A 20,496-nucleotide genomic window follows, 5' to 3' on the forward strand; every position below is an offset into this window, starting at 1 on the left:
CAGACAATAAAAGGCACTGGCTCCAAACGCCTTGCGCCTAAGGCGCACCTTCTTATACACTGGCTCAAATACAGAGCACAGGGACTATCTTTTAGCTGGCTCCAGCAGTATCTCATTGAATTGCATTGAACTCTTGAGTAGCAGTAGTTTCAAAGAGTCTGGATCACAAGTCTGGGATCTACTAGCAGTATTTCGTTTTAAAGAGTCCCGGGACCTTCTAAAAGATGCATCTTTAAGGATTAAAAAAAAATGTCGGCTTTTCCAGTGCTAAGGCTCCTTGCATTCAAACCCTTCCAAAACTTTACATTGGAGTCTCGGTATGCAGTTTCTGTTTTGGATGACATACATCTTTATTGTATACCATTATTGAACTAAATTCGTTGCAAGTTATTTTAGTGGAGACATTTAGCGGATAGAAAATCATCTTATGTAATGTTGCCATTCACATATCAGTGTTGATATTGTTAGTGAAGCAAACAATTCTTATCCCACCATCCAGCAACACATACCAAAAATAAAAAAGGATTCAAAGTTACAAAAGTGAAAAGTGGACAAAGGAAACAAAAACAAGGACTTTTACACACATGTTCTGATGCCAATTGTGCGAAACACCGTAGACACAAAATAACATACTCCGTATTTATGATTAATAAAATCATATAAAGAAATACACCAAGAAATCTTCTTTTAATTATATTGAATGTCTTACCCATTGATGTGAAGAAGAGATCTTGCAGTTGATCTATAAATATGCTCTGCAAGGTCTGGCACAGAATCAACCTGAAACCAAAAAGTATCATATCATCACCGGTTATATAGAAGTGATTAAGAGAAATAGATGCGAAAAATATATTAAAAACTTATTTAGCAAGATTAATTAACCATTTTTAGCAGCAAAACAGAAGGTAGGGTTTCAGCAATAAGGCTCATGCTTTGAGATTTCCAAAACAGATGTCCAGGCCATTATAAATTTATAACAAAAATTTAGAGATTAACATGTAGCAATGATATGTTTCCCAAGTGTATAAGGATCTATACGTGTCAAGCCACTTGTGGTATAGAAAAGGTACATACCAGAAACACGAAAAAGTCTTCAACTACAGCTGAATTATTTTGCCAAAGCATGGATTGAAGATGAGGCTTTGATCTACGCAATATGCGAGCAATCAGAGATACAGTATTAACCGCAGCACAAGTTTCCTGCACATCAGAAGGATATTAGGCAACATAGAAACACAAACTGCAGGTTGTCTTTTAACAGATAAAAAATGAAAAATGCATTCCTTTAGCAGAAGAGCCAAATTTTATGTTTTCTTATGTCAAAGATGGGGGAAAAACCTTCATCCAGTACACGTATGATTTGCAGACTGAACACATTCAATCTAGCTACTTGTGATGCGACACAGCAATGTAAAATAGGATATAAATCTATTGAAGGGGGTCAAAAAGAAAATTATACAGTTAAGAAAACCGATAATGCTCAGAGTGAAGCTCTTAACAATACAGAAAAGAAACAGTTGAATGACAACTTTCCACTTCTTAACATGGCTGGAGAGTACAACAAGAACACCAAGGATGACAATGAATTTAAAACTACCAGTTAATAACAAAGTACAACATAGAAGTACACAGGGTTCAACTGAGACTAGGGGACACGTAGCCTAATTGGCTAGAGATGAATTAGCTAATTTAGATGAATTCTTGATGCTATGTTTCGTCCGTACTTAATACAAATTCGCAGGTTAATTGAATGTCTCATTATTTCATCCGAAAATCCTTGTACAGGAACCCTCACACCCCCAATTCCCCAAGAAGTGGAAGAGGTAGACTAGACGGATGGGGCTTTAGGAACTTGTTTGTGCATCTTTTCTATTCCAGTTAAAGAAATTCACATAAACAATGATAAAGATTAGGGGCCCTACTAAGCAAACACCTTGAGTCCTGGAGATTGACCAAAATTTGTGCCAGGAGGACTTGTAGGTGTAAGATCCATGTTCTTCGATGATGAATTTAGAGACACAGGCAACGACAAAGAAGAGCTAAGCTGCTTAGGCTTTAACCATTGTTCACAGTCTTGTGTTATTCTGTTAACTGCTGTCTTCAAACGATCTGCAAGCCATACCAATAAGAATGATCTTTGAGTGACTTGATACAGGTAAAAACTAAAGGCACTGGAGGAAACAAAACATGAACGTCTTAAGACATGGGGAATTAAAGCATTTAGGAAACAACACGGAATGTGGAGCTTACGATTAAGAGTCTCAGCAACACCTTTTCCATTTGCATAGCTGTCTTGATGACCAAATGTGTCGAACACAAAATAATAATAGATCTCAAACAATTGGCATAATCCCTAAAAGAACCATAAAACAAAAACTTAATAGATAATTAAAAAAATTAAACCAACAAAAGGGGGGACAAAGATTATCACTGCTTAGAATTGCATAGGATATACTTTTGGGTACACACCTTGAATAACTCAACATTGACCATTCCTAGCTTCTGCATAAGCCTTGCATATTTGTCCATGAACCTAGTGAAGTTAAACTTAGCAAAGTGAATTATTTTATGTCTGCAAGCTTAAGAATCTCAAGAGTAGGAAAACCCATTTTACCTCAAGAGACAAAGTGAAGACCCTGTTTGTGCGGCAGCCTCATCATCTCTCCATTGTGCAGAGTGATTACGCGGAAAATGGTGTTTAGATATCCGGCTGGGGAGTTGACTATCCTCATCAATGAAGTCAGCAAGAAGATCTTCATTTTCATCATCTAGAATAGAAGTCCCGCCGTTGGCATGATTCATGTAATTTTCAACAGGAGATGCCTTTTTAGTTTCAGATTCAGTAGGGATTCCATCAGGTTCTACAGAACAAGATGCCCCATCAACAAATGGGGATGGTGTATGACAGTTCATAGGAGATGAAACTTTCATTAGGAAAGGGTTTCCAGTTTTAAGCCAGTGAGAAAACCCACTCCTTTTAGGCCCAGCAGAAGGCACCGATTTGTTAAAATGAAGTATCCCAGCATTCATTGAACCAACATCTGAGGAAGCAATTAAAGGTGCTCCATCACCAACAAGACCAGAAAAACTGACTACTTGAATAGCATCAGGTGGCAACTTCTGCCAACTTTCCTTTTCCAAAACCATCTTTAACGCCTGAAAATATAACGAAATGAATTAATAGTGCGGCACAAAGAGGACAATCATACAAAGTGAGTATAGCTGATAAAAATGAGCATTGGGCACTAAAAGAGGCAGTATTATGCTAAATGCAAAAACATGACCATGTGCACAATGTGATTCATAACATGTATAGAACCACCTAGCATTACATCCTCCGTTTTTTTCCTTCAGTTATTCTACTTTGACTTTTGAGACTATGCATCCACCCCACTTTGTCCATCTTGTGCTAGTTATACATAATGAGAAACATAGTTTCTCTGGATCTCATCAGATTCATCTCAATATATATTTTCAAAATATATAATTTTTCTAACTTTTACCATTACACAATTAAAACTATTAAGGGCCAAAGTTGTGTGTTGGCAAACGTGCCAAGTCAAAGTGGAACAAGTAAAAATACACAGGAGAACTGTATAAACATGAATGAAAAGTACAACCCATGGACGAGAAGTCCTCACAATTGGAATGAGAAAACAAAAAATAAACAAGGATGTGTCATTGCAAATTGTTTCACAAACACACTAAGCATGCCCATACTAAGAGCTTTAAAATCAATATAAGGTAAGTCGTCTTTCTCTATGCTATTCATTCTGAAACTTTCCCATGTTTGTTATTCCACCATTCTGAAACTTTCCCATGTATGGTTGCCTTATTAGTAATCACTAGTCATCCATTCCTTGTCCTTATTCACTGTACTGGTTTTCCTTGTCCTTCTCATTGTACTTTCTATTCCCTCCATCCAATTGTTTATAACCCACTTTTAAGTAGGTAATCAGAAGTACTTGTACGACAATTGCTTTTCCCAAAATCCCCTTCAACAGATGATACACTTTCCAAAATGGCAATGTCCAGCAGTTTAGGACATGAAAGATGGAAACCATGTGACATAAATTGGGCTGGAGGGAGTTTTTTTCTATCAGTGATAATAGCTCAGAGGATTGGACCACATCGCTACGAACTGCAGTATTGGGGGTTCAAATCACTTGCCATTTCTTCCATATCCAAAAATAATTAGGGCTTTTAAACCAAGTTTCTTTAACAGTTTTAACGGTTTAACCATATTATCCTGAAAATGCCAAGTACATATCATGTTATATAGGGTAACTTCTCCAAACATGCAGGTTTCCTTTCTGCACCCACAATATCCATTTTACTGTAATATTTATGTCCATTTTCTGATAACACCTGTTTCTTTGTACAACAATGATAAAATCCAGGAAATCACAATATCTTATCCCAGCAACTTAGGGCTATGTTTGTTTCAGACCATACAGGTAGGACTAGAACAAGGAATCTAGTATTGCAAAATGTCTATCAATTCAAAATTCCAGGCCATATTAAGGTGGACCACCACAAACCAGCGCTCATATACCACAAATGGTTATACCTTATACAGAGAGTAAATCATGAGCTTAAAGCAATAGTAAGTCTGGAAACAGATGTAGCTTGTACAACAAAATAATAATGTTCTTTTGAATCCAGTACCGGAAGAAAAGCAATAACTAGCAGAAAGCGAACATGATAAATAGAAGAGGAAATAAGTAATTCCTCTCTCGTAAACAGAACATCGTAGTTGACTTTTGCACAAGTTTTAAGAATAGTTAATGAATGTAGAAGGGGAGAAAGTGTTGTGAAAGAGAAGGTATTGATGTGATGGAGAGATTGAATTTTTTTATTGTAGAATTAAGGACAGAAAATAAAAGCACCACTGCAAGCTTTTTGAAAGATTTCAGATTGCATGACACTGATGCTTTTGGGGGTCCATTTCTCTTCTTACAATGCCATTTTTCTCATGAAAAGGAAAAAGAAATTCAGTTAAGTTCAGGAAAAATAAGAGCTACCCAAGTACACTTAAAACTAAAATAAGTTTTGATAAGTTTTAATAAGTTCAGATAAGTTCATAAGTTCAGATAATATAAGTTCAGAAAAAATAAGTGAAAATTAGGTGAATAGTACGCAGCATAATTCACCAAAAAAGAAAACAGACGTTTTTACAGAAATATATCTTGAGATCCTTGAAAACACCTTTTGAATTTTAGCTCCCTAACAACAACTTGGATAAATTTCAGATGCTAACTGTAGGGTAATGCATCCTAAGAACTAATGAGAGGAAACTTACATATATATTCTGCTTATGAAAATTACTCAAGTAACTTTCACATGCAGCCTTTAGTTTTTTCCTGAACTCAGAAGCTTCAACCCCACAGAATGCTTCCCCGGCCAAAACATATATATTCAAATCCTCATAATTTTTGAGGAATTGGTGAATGCTTGTCGAACAAAATGCAGCAGATGAAAGCAATACTGATACACGACTTGTCATAAGTTGCCAAAAGTTTTTACATCCCCTCTGAAGAGACTGAGAAACAAGAGCTGTAGCATCCCTTCGCAGTTCATACCAAGGAGATCCATTGTGGGAAGCGACATTATCATCTAGGGACAAACTCGATAAGTTATTGGAATTTCCAGGATGGGAACCATTAGTTCCAGAAGCATCAGTAAAAGAACTTCTACTCTCATATTCACCATTGGAAGACCGTTCCAACATCTCAGCAGTGGCAGCTATTGATTCATTATCTACTCTATCTTCATTAGTTCCTGAATCTAAAATCATTAATTGAACCTCTTCTGGTTTCTGAGAACAATCGCATTGTCTGTCCAAGTGCTCTTGCATCTGAGAAATGGGAAACTAAAACAACATAGTCAGCAAATAATACTCTTGTACGACAAAGAGCAGATAAACCTACAAGGATATGAAGGCCAAAATAATCCAATGACCAAGGAAGAAAAGGGGAAAGAAACTAAAAACAGCAGTATTGTTTCATGTGCTGACCGAACTCTCCCCCCCCCCCCCCCCCCTCTCTCTTGAGGTCTTACAAACTACCAACAACTCCACAAGAGGGGGATTAAGCATATCAGCCGCAAAGTGAAGAAAGAGAGGATAGCCCCTAATACAGCCCCCTTGAGGCCTAAACCACCACCAACAGCAACCATTAAAAAATAGAAAAGCAAGCAGACAACAGATGATTGACTCTAATTCAACATGCAAACCCAAACCTTCTTACTTCATCTCCTTATCAAGGAAACTCCTAGATTATCATAAGCCTTCTCAAAATCAATCTAGAGACAATGCCTTCTAATGATAAACATCATTCAACCCACCATTCGCCAATAGAGAAATCAAAAGACCTGCCTTTACACTATCACACAAAACTAGATGACGACACAACACCATCAAACCAGTTACACAGAACCTTCTTTATAACATACACACTTTCCATCAACCTGAAATCCTTCACCTTCATAGAAGTATCTCTTAGACATGAGGAGAGTAGAAGTCGGTTTTGTGCTTACAGCTACAAGCCCAGCAGTAAATAACTCTTTAACATACTTAGATGACCAGCCTTCCCCACCTATCGATTAAGTATAACAAAAAGAGAAGTAAAACATCCATCAGGACCTAGAAACTTATCTCATCCATACATAAAAAACTGCAGAACGAACATCCTCCTAAAATTTTCTCAAACGGCTTCCTGTTACAGAATTAAAACTCAGTCGTTCTGGAACGGATTTTGGAGTGTCGTTCCAGGAAACCCTGTTATGGAACACTGGGATAAAAATCACATCTGTCCATTATGAAATGGTGACTCGCCACGTTAGAACATTTTCTTCCGGTTATGTCTGTTCATTTGTCAAAATTGGCCAAAAAAATTGTCTATTAATTATGATGTTCATGTAACTTGTTATTTAAAGCAATACCAAATGTATAACCAACTCATATTATGATAGGATTAGTTATATTATGTTGAAAGAATAGTTCTTAACCATAAAAACAGTTTTTCCTCCAAAAATAAATAAATAAATTAGCTAAAAGCATATAATTGAGGCTAAACCGCATTAACGGGAATTTTCACCACGTAGGTTGCAAGGTGTGACATTCATTTGTTATAAGCCGCTATCGCGTCAAAGCTATCGCACCCGATAGTTTTTTCCATGCTCCCTTTCAACATTAGAAATCAAAAGATCAATCACAGCTCTCTGACATTGGACTATCTTCCAACTGCTCACAAAAAAAGGCCTTCCTTAAAAGAATAAATCATTACGATAGCTCTCTCCTACACCACCATAACTCCACCCTCAACTTCTGACTCCTTGATAGATCCCCTTCATCACATTATGAATAGCAAGAAAGGACCAACTAAATCTTTAAAATATGAAATAAAATATCAAAGTCGATTTGAGTTGTTCTTTCTGTCAATAAGCAAACTTTTAGCTCTTTTAACCAGTTGAGTCTCTCCCATTGCACATATCCCTCTTTTATCTCTCTATCTATCTCCTCTACACATGGGCTCATGTACTGTATCTAGCAAGTACAGAGAACAACAGTTCAGATTTTATAAGTGAACGAATAGTAAGTCACCCCCTTTGTCATACTGTCAGCCTGTCAGGCCTATAATACATGGTAAAAAGTTGTTAAAACAATCAGGTTTTCTCCCTGATTAATCATTTACGATAATTTTAAAAACAGATGCTTTAAGCAGTTGACCTTGTTTATTCCTGGTCTTAAAGGCTTTCAAATTAACGCACCACAATTTAACATGTGGGGATGTGGTATCCAATGAAATGGACGGAAACTACTACTTTTCTTTCCCAAGAGAAATAACAGAAATTTATTCCTATATTGTATGAAATGTCTATATGAACATATGTAAAGGCAGTTTGGCCAGCTTTTAGAAGGAAACAAATCGGGTGTATTCCATCCCAAGTCACAAGATTAAGGTAAGCCAACCATACTACAGGAAATTATGTACATAATACTAGAAAGTATGATCACTCTTAATCTTTTGAATTGACTTAGAAAGCATAAACACATGCAACTATGCAAGTGCCCAAAGGATAAGCAATGATAATAAAGTAGGAGGCAAGATCATATATATAACATATGTAGCTAAAGCGCTGAGATTTGTAACAAGCAACTAAGATCAAGAAATCAAGCCCAAGCTCATCATAACCAAACTGAGCATCACTAACTAAAAAATTATTTTACCTCATTCTCTGGCCGAAAGCTCATTATAGCATTATAAGAACACATCAGCCTAAAAAGTACAGCTAGTGTTCTTAGCAAGCATTGTCTGAACTTAGATTCTGGTATCTGGAGACATAGGTCGCTGTAGGTAAGTCTTGAACTGAATAATCAAGCAGGATGCACATCAGAACTTTGTGCACGAAAACATAAATTCAACTTTGTGCAGAAAATACAAAAACATTAATTTATTTAACAAAGATTACTTGCCTATTTTGAAGACTCTCTCTATCCTGATCCTGCAAAAAGTAGTCATCTAAATAAATATCTCCTTCAGACAAGAGGAAAAAGAAGAAGAAAAAAATACGATATCAAGAAGCCGAAGAGATTACAAGAATCTAACAGAAAACCTGAAACCTACAACGACTCCATGCACTCTCACACCGCTACATATAAAAATTTAAAAGAAAAAAATCCACTAGGGGCATGAATATGTTACCCCTGTAGCCAAAAATTCTTATTCCTACAGATCTTTTCATGTCTTGATACCACTAGGTACCCAGTAAATTTTGGCGTTTATCTTACTCCGCGGAGCAATTTGGAAAACACATAACAAGACACTCAAATTTTGAAAATGCATCTTTACAGTAGCTAACAACACTGAAATGAGGGTTTTTCCAAAGCACCAGAGAATAGAATCCAACCAAGACAGAAGTCGTTATTTCACGTTGTTTATTTGAATTCCTTGAGAATTGGAGAGCCATCACATCAGAAATATTAACACTAAGCATCCAAATTTCATCCTAACAGTTGTTACCTCTTGAACTGCAGTCTTCAGTACAGAATGAGTCTCTGAAAGTACTTCCTGCATGAAAAAGCTCTGTATCTTTTCGGCAAGACCAGACACATCCCCAATCAATGCATAAGCATCGACCACCTGGGGAAGATGATGAAAAGAAAGATGATTAGGTCAGAGAGCATAATTTAAGATCAGATTAATATCAGTGACAAAATAGACAATATAAGGGAGGAAACTATAAAGAGCAAACACTGAAACAAAAGCATGAGAAGCAAAATTGCTCACAAGAAGAAAAAAGTTGCAAAATAGTGCCACTCTTACAATGACACAAAATTATTTTATCGTTCCCTTCCAAAAAAACCAGTTCAACTGAAAGATGTTTCAAAAGCATCAAATCGAATCTTCCCAATTATCAGGAAATCTCGAGAAGTTAATAGTCCATGCTTCGGGGCTCTTGTACTCAAGACAATACATGATGCCTAGGAGAAGAGGCGACCCCCCCAGCCCAGAACAAAAGGAGAAAAGGAAATGGGAGATGCAGCAGACCAGGCCTGATTGAAGATACAGGTGGGTGCAAATAATAGATTATGGAAAACCCTAAAGACATTAACCAGTCCACTGTCAACACTGATAGATCGTGTAGATCAGAGGGCGGCTCTAAGGTTTCGCAAGGAAGGTTAGGCCAAGCATTTTTGCAGCAGACAGAGCTCATTGGTAGAGACACATAGAGATAAAGTGAAAAGAGACCACATTTTTAAAGGGGGTTTTCTTCAGATCTGAACTTATTTCAAAGCACATTGAAACAATGTTCTGCAGAAGTTTCATAGGGAAACACACTTCAAAGTACACTGGAACTTTTAGGATGTTTCATATCCATTAATCATTTTAGGAGCGTTTCAGACACCGAAATACTGAGTGACGTCGAAACATTTGGGTCGCAGTGTTTTAATGCTTCATAGGTTTTCATCAAGTAGAAGGGTAAGCATGAAAAATATGACAATTGGTTATATTTATGGAAATAAGATAAACAAGATAATTATATTCCACGACGAAGATCTTGTTAGCACTTAGCAGCCTACAGTGGACAATATGTGTACATGCAAAGTAGCATTATTGAGATCATGGATATGATGAAATGGGATCGGGGTAAGAAAAGCATGGAACTAAATAAGAAGAAAAACCTAACACTTTCAAGACTTATTGCAATTTGCGGTAATATATCTGCCCTTCTTTCCGAAGTGATGAATTAGAAAAATAGATTGATTTTATATTGATGTTTAAGATCTACTTCTTCTCAGGAATGGTCATTCTTATAGTTTTATAGATGTCATATGGCTTCCTTCACATGCCACAATAATAATTTTCCTCTTCCATCCCAAAAACATTTAAATAATGAAAACCCTTGCTTCCAGCTCCTTAGAGGAAAGAGTAGAGACCTTTAGCAAGTCTAATACTTCCAAATCATATTGTGGAACTTCATAGATATTGGATTGGCTGCAGATTTCTTTAGGGGGGTTTGGTAAGGGTAAGGAGAAGAGATTGGTATGGCGTGATGTGTTCATTGCAATTATGTGGTGTGTGTGGTTGGAGACAAACTCGTGACTTGAGGGTCTTTTCACGAGTTTTGTTACCTTGTGAGTTATTGTGGAATATAGTCACATTTTTAGCATCTTTATGGGCCAAGGCCAGTGGGGCTTTCAAGAGTTACTCGGTTGGGGAGATACAAAGAAATTGGAGCAATCTGTAATTTTGCTTTCTAAAACAGAGGACACCTTGTCCTCATTGTTTTCTCTCCTTTTTTCCTACCGTTAGTATAATATAATCGCTTTTCTTATTAAAAAAAGTACTTTCATTACACACTAAACCCCTCTTTCTACCTCTAATCTCTCAAAAGCTGAACAAGAAACCTCTAAACAAAACTTGAACTATGGGATATTTTCAGTGGAAATAAATGATAAATGATAAATGATGATGTGCTCGGCTGCTCGCTACATGAAGCTTCAAAGGTTCGTATACCTCTATCTCCCTTTGCTTGCATCTTTGTGCCTTAGTCTGATAAAGGCATCTTTCATGCAATTATGCAAATAGATTGAACTGTCTTCAGATACAACCTCCAGAAACAGTGAAGTTTTCGGTAGTTTTTGGTGTTTAGGTTGACACTTGGGTTACGTTTTCTATAACAAGTAAATGAAAAGGTAAAATAACGCAAGACACATGAATCATGGAAAGGAATTGGTTTGATATGTCTATGAAACGGGAGAATCTTTTTACATCTACATTTTAATGACAGACACTTTTGAAGAAAACCACAAGTTGCTAGATGGCATTTACAGATACCATACATGACACATAAAACAAAAATGAGGTGGCAGATCACTTCAGTGACTCCCTCAATCATGCATGAAGTATAAAGGAAGATTTACATACAGTTACATATTTCTCCTCTTTGAAAACCTGGCAAACTTGTAACAATAAGGAATCCAGCTTCTGAAGAGTGTTTTCTAACCAAACCTGTGGATATATGTGGAAAGAAAAAGCATATAATGTTTTATCGTAAGACCCATGTGAACTGTAAAGTATACAAAGAAGAAGAAAAGGTGCATCTTAAACAATGATATAGGCGAAAAAATGGAATTTGAAGCAGTGCAGTCGAATATTATTGATTACGTAACAAGAAACATTTGCTGACAAATGATAAGGCATCAACGTGCACACACTCACTGATGATTTTGGAGTGTATGCACATCATCATGACCAGATTAGAAGAAATACTAAATTTTACCCTGATCCAATTTGGTTCAACATTTGCATGCAGAAGTCCCAACAATATTATTCATGCTAATTACAAAAACATAAACATCATGCTATCACATATTATTCATTTACTTTGTAGCTATAGCAGTACCTTTGTACTTACAAAATAAGAACCAATAATTCTATTTATCTGTAAAGAACATTAGAAAATAATAAATTAAAGAATTAATTACTCCCAAAGTTTTGCATTCAATAATGACAGTAGATTGTCACTACATAAAAATCAACTATTCTGATACCATGTACGAAAATATTACTTCATACCACCCGTGTCTGGAAAAGCACAGCCAAACTCTAATGCTCTAGGCACATGGGGTGGAGCACTTTTTTCAAGCTAGGCAAGGCGCAATCAAAAAGGCGCATGAGACACACGACTTTCTTTTATGAACAATTTTTTTTAGATTTATTAAGTGCCCCTCACTTCAAAGAGGAGCACCGAGGCGTGCCTAGTGGCAGCAAGATCCCTATCGCCTTAGCGCGTCTTTAGCCTTTTGATACTTTGTGTACCATGTTTACTCTTTCAAATATCGTTTAATTCACCTATAGGTACAAGCGTACAACGATGTAATCATATTTAATTAGTCATACAAGCCCCTTCGACATAAATCTAGTTCATACTAACTGATGAGTTGGAAATTAATATCCTATTAATTTATAAATCAACAACTACAAGCAAAATTAAGTAACCCACAGAAGAATAAGATGTCACGACTCTGGAATTCCATAGAGAGATTGACTGAAGCTAACTGCGGCTTTGCATTACCAGCCAAGTCACATATATCCAACATTAATGAAGACAGTATCAGAAAAAAAAACATAAATTTTGACAAGGAAAAGAACTTAGAAGCATAACGGAAAATAAGCAGTTTCTTCGTTGTTTATATGAAAGCCTTTTGTCCCCACCACCAAATCCAACTAAAGACGGACACAGATAGGAAAATAAATATATCTACCTGACTAAATTAATATTTACCTCAACACTGCGGCTCATTACTTGTATAGCTGAAAGCTCTGTAAGGGTATCTAGAAGCTGCAAATATTCAGAAAGTACTTGAAATGCCTGCAATGGGGTAGTTTTCAGTGAGAAGCAAGTGGCACACTATCTTGCACTTAGAGAAGTAGAAGTAGGAAATGAGGTAGATGATGACTGAACTGATAACCATTTGGATACAAAGGAATAGCAGTGAGATCTATACAAAAATCAACCTTACAGAAATTCCCTTCCTCGACAAGTGTTTCAAGCTCTTTCTGCATGTTCAGAGCATGGCATATTTCAGTTAATACTGGAAGCACATCCTGCAAAATAAATCCAAAAAAAAACGACACCATAAGCTAAAAAACATTGGCTTGCGTCTTACTTTTCACAATCTAAGTGCCAATATCCATAACATCTCGGGGTATTAAAGCAAGTCTATACCACATGGCCCGCTATACTTAAGTGCGCTGCACATGCATACACACACAATACTTTCATATTGTCCCAACCACACATAACTAAAAAAAGTTGGGTTATGTTTTAGAAAAAGAAATAGTTGGATTGGTTACAATTTCCTTATCATTGACAGTAACATTTTGGAAATTCATTAAACCATTACTACCTTAAAAATTGACCCAAAATTTCAGGACATTGTAAAATAATACAAGCGAATATGGAGTATTATAACAAAGGGAATACATACGTGTGTTAATATTATAAAAGGTTATAGTTGGCCTATTGATTAACATGTACTAGAGTATTTACATCGTGTTAATTTATGGTACCTATTCTTTCATGCCAGGATGAATAATCTTATTCCGACTTTCTTCAAAAATTGCCAACCCTACTTGCAACAATTTTTAAACGATATTAGAGGCCCCATATATTCTATGAAATTGGTAAGCTTTTAAGTATCTTATAAAGTTACAAAACCAAAGTCCTCTTGTATTTCTTTGCATATGAGTTTCAAATTTTCATATTAGAGGCTTATTTCCTTTTCCAAGTACCCAATTTTCAAATTTAACACAGGTCTCATAAGTGTTAGAAATGACCCTGCTCGGCTGCCTTGCCCTGAGAAGCATCATTACTCAATAAATAGACGATTGTTCAAGATCATATGCCCGTATATTTTTAAGTGGAAGAAAAACTAATAGGATTCCCAATCAAGTTTTTGTGATAAACCCAACCATGTTATAAAAACAAATTTTGACCATTGATCTGAACATACAGTACGACCCCCATCTGGAATTGATTGAGACATTGTCCCTACCCCTCATAACTAAAGATACGACATATTTCTACCCAAAAGTAATACTTTTGTAATCTAGAAAAATTCCCACCATTCTCATTACTTGGCCTTAGTTAGGGTGTTTAGGAAACCACTAGCAAGCCTTACTATTTTAGGAAAGGTGGAAACTATTCAAATACATCTTTCTAGACAAAGGGGGCAACTAATAAAGAAATGTATTGAAGAGACATTAAGCGGATGTCCATCTAGGACTCCCATTCCAAAAAACAAAAAACCTGTAAACAAATACACAAGTCCTCATTCTATAAAATCATTCTATTGGTTTTTGTTGGTTCTCTTAGTTATATTAAAAGCACAAACAGCAGGATCTTTAAGGCTACTATAATGAAAAGTCAGACTGACTACAGTCAACAGCCCGTTTGTTCCTTTTCTTTTATTCCAGTGTTAGGACTCAACTGCAGCTATAACACAGGCAAAACATCCAAGCAGATCAAAAAAAAATTAAACAAGCCTTATCTAAGAACAAACCGCGTTAAAGTAAAAAGCGCAGTTCAATGAAAAAACATATTAGGAAAGGTTAATACCAAGAGAGCTTGCTTCTTTCTTGAATTTTCTGTAACAATGAGATCCCTTGAAACCTCATGCATAGAAGAAGTCAGATGCCTCCTCCCATTCTGCAAAGTAATAAAGTCTAATATAAAACATAGTTTATTGCGAATGCTAAAGTTAAATAGAGAATAGACCCTCGTTGCAACCAACAAGTTTGTAGAACTTAAAGAAGTTTTGGATACCATGCAGATTACAGTGGCAATCTTCAAGTCCCTCTCCAATTCTCTGACCAATTGCATTCCCCTTACTGCAACAAAGAAATTTCAATATGATTCAGTCTATATATTTTAACCCAAGTCATTAATCAGATAAATACATATTTATCATTGTGAAAGCCTCAGTTGTTTCATTGTAAAAGCCACGGTTCTTTGACATAACTTTCAACCAAACCATATCAATAGGCATTTGACTCGTATGCTAACTAAACAACAACAGCAATGCTAAAGCCTTGAACCCAATAAGATGGGGTCGGCAGCATCAATCAAGATTTCTTTCTAGTGGCACTCCACAGAAACCCTCTGCCTCCATAAGAGCATCTCCAAGGGTAAGCTACAAGGCGTTGTAGCTTACCTCGCCACATTAAATAGGTAGGCTACTACACTTTCTAGCTACAATGTACTCCTATGTTGGCTACAAATATAGAATAAACTTTATAATACAAATGTCACATTTTGAGTGGATCTTGCTTTTCTTTTTTCCAATCAAGCATGTAGCTTGTTTAAGCTACAAGCTTTTGCAAGCTAATACATTTTTTGATCTTCAATGGCAAGCTTGTAGCTACACATTTTATTGTAATTGGGGGCAGCTCCTTAAAATGTACCATTGTAGTTGCTCTAAACCTCTATGAAGTGTTATATGCTTCTGCAGACCCAATTTCTTCATATCATTCTTAACACCTTCCCTTCAAGTCCTCTTAGGCCTCCCTCGACTTCTCCAGAAACCCCCAAAATCCAAACTCTCCTCTTTCCTTACTGCTGCATCTAACTGGTCGAAGTCTCACATGCCCAAACCAATGTAACCAATTCTCTCTTTTCACCAATATCCACAACTTAAAATTCTTCCTAGTATATTCATTCTGAATTACATCTCTGAAGGTGTTCCCACACATCCATGTCAATGTACGCATCCGATGATCCGAAACCCCTATCTTCTTCTAAATATGCCAACAAAAAGTCAAAAAGTTACAAAAGAAAAAAATGTGTACCCATTTCTTCATGATGCTCCATGACATGGCGGGATAAACGTGCAGATATCTTCTCCAGCTGGGCTAGCCTAACTGTTGCCTGAAAAGGAGCAGAAATTAATCAAGCAGAGAAGCATATCAAAATCGACTTTATCAAATATTCATTTTAGGTGGCTCGGAAGGAAGATCGTATTCTGTGACCACGATATAAAGTCATAAAACAAGAATAATAACTGTCAGGTAAGAACCACGCTGGTTTTGCTCTTCTATATAGATCGTGTTCGAAATAAAGCAAGCTCAAGTTCAGAAATTACAGGGGGTGAAAACGAAGATGCTTCGAAGGAGGTCTTACCCTATTGGGATAGTTACTATCAATAATGTAGTCATTATGAATAAAGAGACCTCTAATAAAGGTACCAAAATAACTTCCATAAAAAGGATCAAACAATATAAGCATGTTAAGAGCTAAAGAGAAAAAGAGGTAGACACACATTATTGAAGGTAGTCAGGCATTCAAGATCTGAAGTCACAAAGGCATATAGACATGGCCCTACATAAATGTTGCGGCACACAAAAATTCAACAAGCCAGCCAAGTAAGGATCCACATTTATTGCTTTTATCTAGGTTCTTGCATGAAGTACGCTTTCCCTCCACCTTATTACCCTCTTCTCGTATATGTTCACTTAGTATATCCAGTGTCTCTACTTTCTACAAGAATTAGTAAACCTCCATCAGATTTCCCTCTCATCTTACTGCTGAAAGTTTGTTGACCTCATTTAGGGATCTGTTTGGTTTCCCTAATTTTGACTGAAATTAAATTACCTGAACTTATTTGAAATTATCTGGACTTTTTTCTGAACTTATTTTGTCTGAAACAAAACATATTTGCTTGTTAAATTGTCTGGAAAAAAACTTTAACTTATTTTGTCTGAAAAAAAAAGTTTTTGTGCTGAACTTATCTGAACTTATTATTCCTAAAGTAAGTCAAAATCAATTAAAATAACTTGAAACAAACAGACCCCTTATAATACCTAATAATTTACCACTTACAGTTCTACTGGCAGTTGCATACATCAAACTGGGGGGTCCATTCTAAGCATGTGTCCTTTCATTCTCAGAGCTTACTATTCCTCTATATTTCAGATCTCATTTTAAAAGTGTATGCACGCCAAAACAATTGGATCACCAAAGCTGGCTGAAATCAAACTCATTACACTAGTACATCATATGCAACAATGCCAAACAAAACCTAGTATTTAACAATCTGCATTGTTATAAACAACAACAGCGAGAAGCGAATAAAGTCTTACCTTTTTTTCATAATGTTCCAATTCATCTTCTTCTGATGGAATGTGCTCTAGAACATACATAACTGGGTCAAAATCCTGCTGACAGAAAATCACAATGACATTGCATAAAATGACTAGATTACAATATTCAAACAAACAGGTTTTACAAATGTATAAAAGCCTTCAATTACAGAAGAGAGCCAATACATACTTGCTTTCTAGTAATAGTCTAACAGACATATCATACATAGTACGATAGAATGAAGACATGGAATGTTCCCCGCCATAAGAGGATGAAAATTTGAAGTATGAACTGATCAAGCCAGGATTAAAATGATTACTTGGAATAAAATTTATTTATAAGTAAACTTTTATTGGAAATAAACCAACAAGAAAAAACCTAAAGGTGAGGAACATAAAGTCAGACCCAGAGGAAGCCTTTCTTTTTAAGAAACAGGAATATTTTATTAGAAGACTGAGATATACTTACAACTAAAGGACAGATGGTCATTAAAACTAACAAGAGAAGAACCAAAAACATCAAAACCTAGTTTAAGGATACATCTTTTAAGACCTCGTCTCTCATATTAACATACATCTTTTAAGACCTCGTCTCTCATATTAACATCCATATTCTAAACTTCACTCCAGGAAGAACAACAATGGAAGTCTAGTTAAGACCACGGCCCTCATATTTAATTCTGGATTTTATGTTTTCCAAATTCCAAAACCAAATATTTTACATGAAACATGGAAAACTAGCCTCAGAGTTCTCTTTGCATAAATAAAGCTCCATCTTTGTAAAATGGTTATGTCCACAAGTATACACTCCCTCTGGGTTTTTTTTAAATGCATTGGACCGCCTTACTTGTCAATGCATCATTTGACCATTAAATATCTCTAATTTTCTATTTGTAAAAATTATAAAAAGTTGATATTATGAAAATATGTATCGTCACTAATACAACAACATTTCACATAACATTTGATTTTTTTATATATTAGTAAAAAAAAAAATCAAGTCAAAAGTATATGAATAGTGTCAAAGTCAAAGTAATGCATTTAAAAAAAAACGGAGGAAGTAACTCATTTTTTATTGAAGATCACGGGATAAAGCCAATGAAAAGGGTCAACAACCGTTGGCGTCCAACCATAACCTTCAGCCTCCTACTTATGGCCTTTTCTCTTCATCTTATTTTACTCAACATAAGTTATTTCTAGAGATAAATACTTATTTTTACTGATTGAAACTAATTAAAACTGATTTTTATGATTAACTATTGTTTTTGTTACATGAAATTATGTATTGTAGTTGTTAAAACTATTTATTTTATAGAATACGGAGTTATGGAGTATAAATTTTACTGAATATAACTGATTTTACTATTTAAAACTGAATTTTAATGTATGAATCTTGTACTTTTACTGTGAAGAGAACAGGATCTACGAGTGTTTACTTCTTTCAACAACACAGACTTCTCATTTTCTCTTTCTCTAGAGATACTTAAGACTGTGTTTCAGTGTAACCTTTCTCTGTTTCTTGGAAAGTCTTAATATCTTGCAAATCAATGCTAGAAGTTTCAAAAAAAAACGTGTCCGTTACAACAGTTTTCCTCCATTCATCATCCTCAAATCATCCAACAGAAGTTCTCACCTTCTAAGATCCATCATCACCCTCAAAAGGAACTCAAATCATCCCCTGGACTGCCACCTTTGTCCGAGGCGTCTAGTACCTTTTCTCATCTCACCACAAACCAAACTTGATCTTAGAACCTTCCACTATGGAAGTTGTAACATTATTTCTCTTGAATCTTCAGGCTGCAACTGCTTCCTTACCAACTCAATAAACAGAATTTGAGAGAACACAATTTGATTAACCAGAAGCTGAAGACCAATTAATATCAGATTATCAGGTTATAAACCACACAATGAGATACTCCTTTTACACACCAGACCCATCTAAGGGAGGAAAATCTCACACCCAACACAACTAGGGTAAGCCACTAAAATTACTCTCAGCCATATAATTTATGAACTGGTTAGAACAAAACAATAGTTTGGTCCAGTAGACGTTTGACAATAGCTTCATTTCCTTTGTATTAAAAAAGTCTTTCAATTATCTTCAATGCGTATATAACATGGTTTTAAGCACTGGCTAGGGCTATTGTGATTCAAAAGTCACAGTAGAGTTGGGAAGTCAGATTGGGGATCTGGAAAAAAAGATAAAAGATGAATACAACTCCCATCAAATGGCAACAACAGTAAATAGCGTACATCTATAGACCAATAAAATCAAAGAGCACACAACAGCTAACTGCATAATAAATCATTGGTTAGAGAAGAAATCGATTGGATAGATTAGATTAGTTGCCAACTTGTACAAATAGAAATATTCAAGTTACTGGTTGCTTGTTTAAGCATTAGGTCCATCTTTACTGACGTCGATTGACCTGAGGACGACAGTTGGATGGAAAAAAAAAAGAGGGAAATTGTATTGGACTGCAAAAATGGTGCTTAAATGGTCAAAATAAGCCTATCTCCAATTTATAGCAGATTGAAGTATATCTTGTCTAATTCTATTCTACATTCAAGAACAATGTAGTAGTAGCCCTTGTATACACACAACCAACTAATTTTGAGAAAATTGTAGCAAGACAATTATTAGGTAGCAATCTAAACTGGTGCCTGATCTATAAGCATGATGAAGAAACATCTAGTCATCACTTCACAAGTCTCAATTACTTGAGAACCCAGTAGTCGACATATGAATGGTTATCGGGACCTTGAAGCTCATCCTAATTACAACAGTTACCTACAATTCTACAAATCAAAAGATAAGACAAGGTTCTTTGAGCGTGTTCAATAATCATTGGTGTGTCATTCCTCAACAAAAATCACCAGACTACAAAAATTCGCATATACTTCCTTTCACTGCTAATGAGCTCACTGATGCTTCATGCTTCTACAAGCAATATAAAGAGAACTCGCCAAGCGTGTTGACTATTCAACGAAACTTGTATATCCCTTTTTTCGGGAGGGCTACCAAGAAAAGAAGCAAACACTGAATTCTGTCATTCTTTTCAAGTAACGAGCACATAGCTTGTCCAATCAACATTAGTCAGATATTTCAATTATTATTTATTATTGTTATTATTATTATTATTATTACTATTATTAATTATTATTATTATTATTGTTATTATTATTATTGTTATTAATTATTCATTATTATTATTATTAACTTATTATTATTATTATTGGCAATTTATTATTATTATTATTATTATTATTATTATTATTATTATTTTGTTATTATCTTCTTTCCTTGGATTCAAAACAAAATTAAAACTACAGGAAGGAAAAAGCAAGA

The 20,496-nt window shown here is 35.6% G+C and overlaps 1 protein-coding gene across 4 annotated transcripts in view; it reads right to left on the reverse strand.

Annotated features, from left to right (window-relative positions):
- Nucleotides 1-20,496, reverse strand: part of LOC110783730 (uncharacterized) — a 33,379-nt gene that overhangs the window by 6,146 nt on the left and 6,737 nt on the right. The window contains exons 3-19 of one of the 4 annotated variants that reach the window (XM_021988093.2): nucleotides 17,148-17,222; nucleotides 15,858-15,936; nucleotides 14,836-14,900; nucleotides 14,629-14,718; nucleotides 13,026-13,115; nucleotides 12,793-12,879; nucleotides 11,433-11,516; nucleotides 9,024-9,143; nucleotides 8,477-8,505; nucleotides 8,231-8,369; nucleotides 5,303-5,857; nucleotides 2,615-3,156; nucleotides 2,470-2,533; nucleotides 2,251-2,353; nucleotides 1,934-2,109; nucleotides 1,075-1,200; nucleotides 710-780 (exon numbers count right to left, since the gene is read on the reverse strand). In XM_021988093.2, coding sequence (XP_021843785.1) covers nucleotides 710-780; nucleotides 1,075-1,200; nucleotides 1,934-2,109; nucleotides 2,251-2,353; nucleotides 2,470-2,533; nucleotides 2,615-3,156; nucleotides 5,303-5,857; nucleotides 8,231-8,369; nucleotides 8,477-8,505; nucleotides 9,024-9,143; nucleotides 11,433-11,516; nucleotides 12,793-12,879; nucleotides 13,026-13,115; nucleotides 14,629-14,718; nucleotides 14,836-14,900; nucleotides 15,858-15,936; nucleotides 17,148-17,222 — 2,495 coding nt within the window. Of the gene's footprint in view, nucleotides 1-709; nucleotides 781-1,074; nucleotides 1,201-1,922; nucleotides 2,110-2,250; nucleotides 2,354-2,469; nucleotides 2,534-2,614; nucleotides 3,157-5,302; nucleotides 5,873-8,230; nucleotides 8,370-8,476; nucleotides 8,506-9,023; nucleotides 9,144-11,432; nucleotides 11,517-12,792; nucleotides 12,880-13,025; nucleotides 13,116-14,628; nucleotides 14,719-14,835; nucleotides 14,901-15,857; nucleotides 15,939-17,147; nucleotides 17,223-20,496 lie in introns of those variants that run through there. The other 3 variants (XM_021988091.2, XM_056843183.1, XM_056843184.1) reach the window with 3 other exon arrangements.

This window comes from Spinacia oleracea, chromosome 4, assembly GCF_020520425.1.
Source record: "Spinacia oleracea cultivar Varoflay chromosome 4, BTI_SOV_V1, whole genome shotgun sequence".
In the NCBI taxonomy this organism is placed as follows: domain Eukaryota; kingdom Viridiplantae; phylum Streptophyta; class Magnoliopsida; order Caryophyllales; family Amaranthaceae; genus Spinacia; species Spinacia oleracea.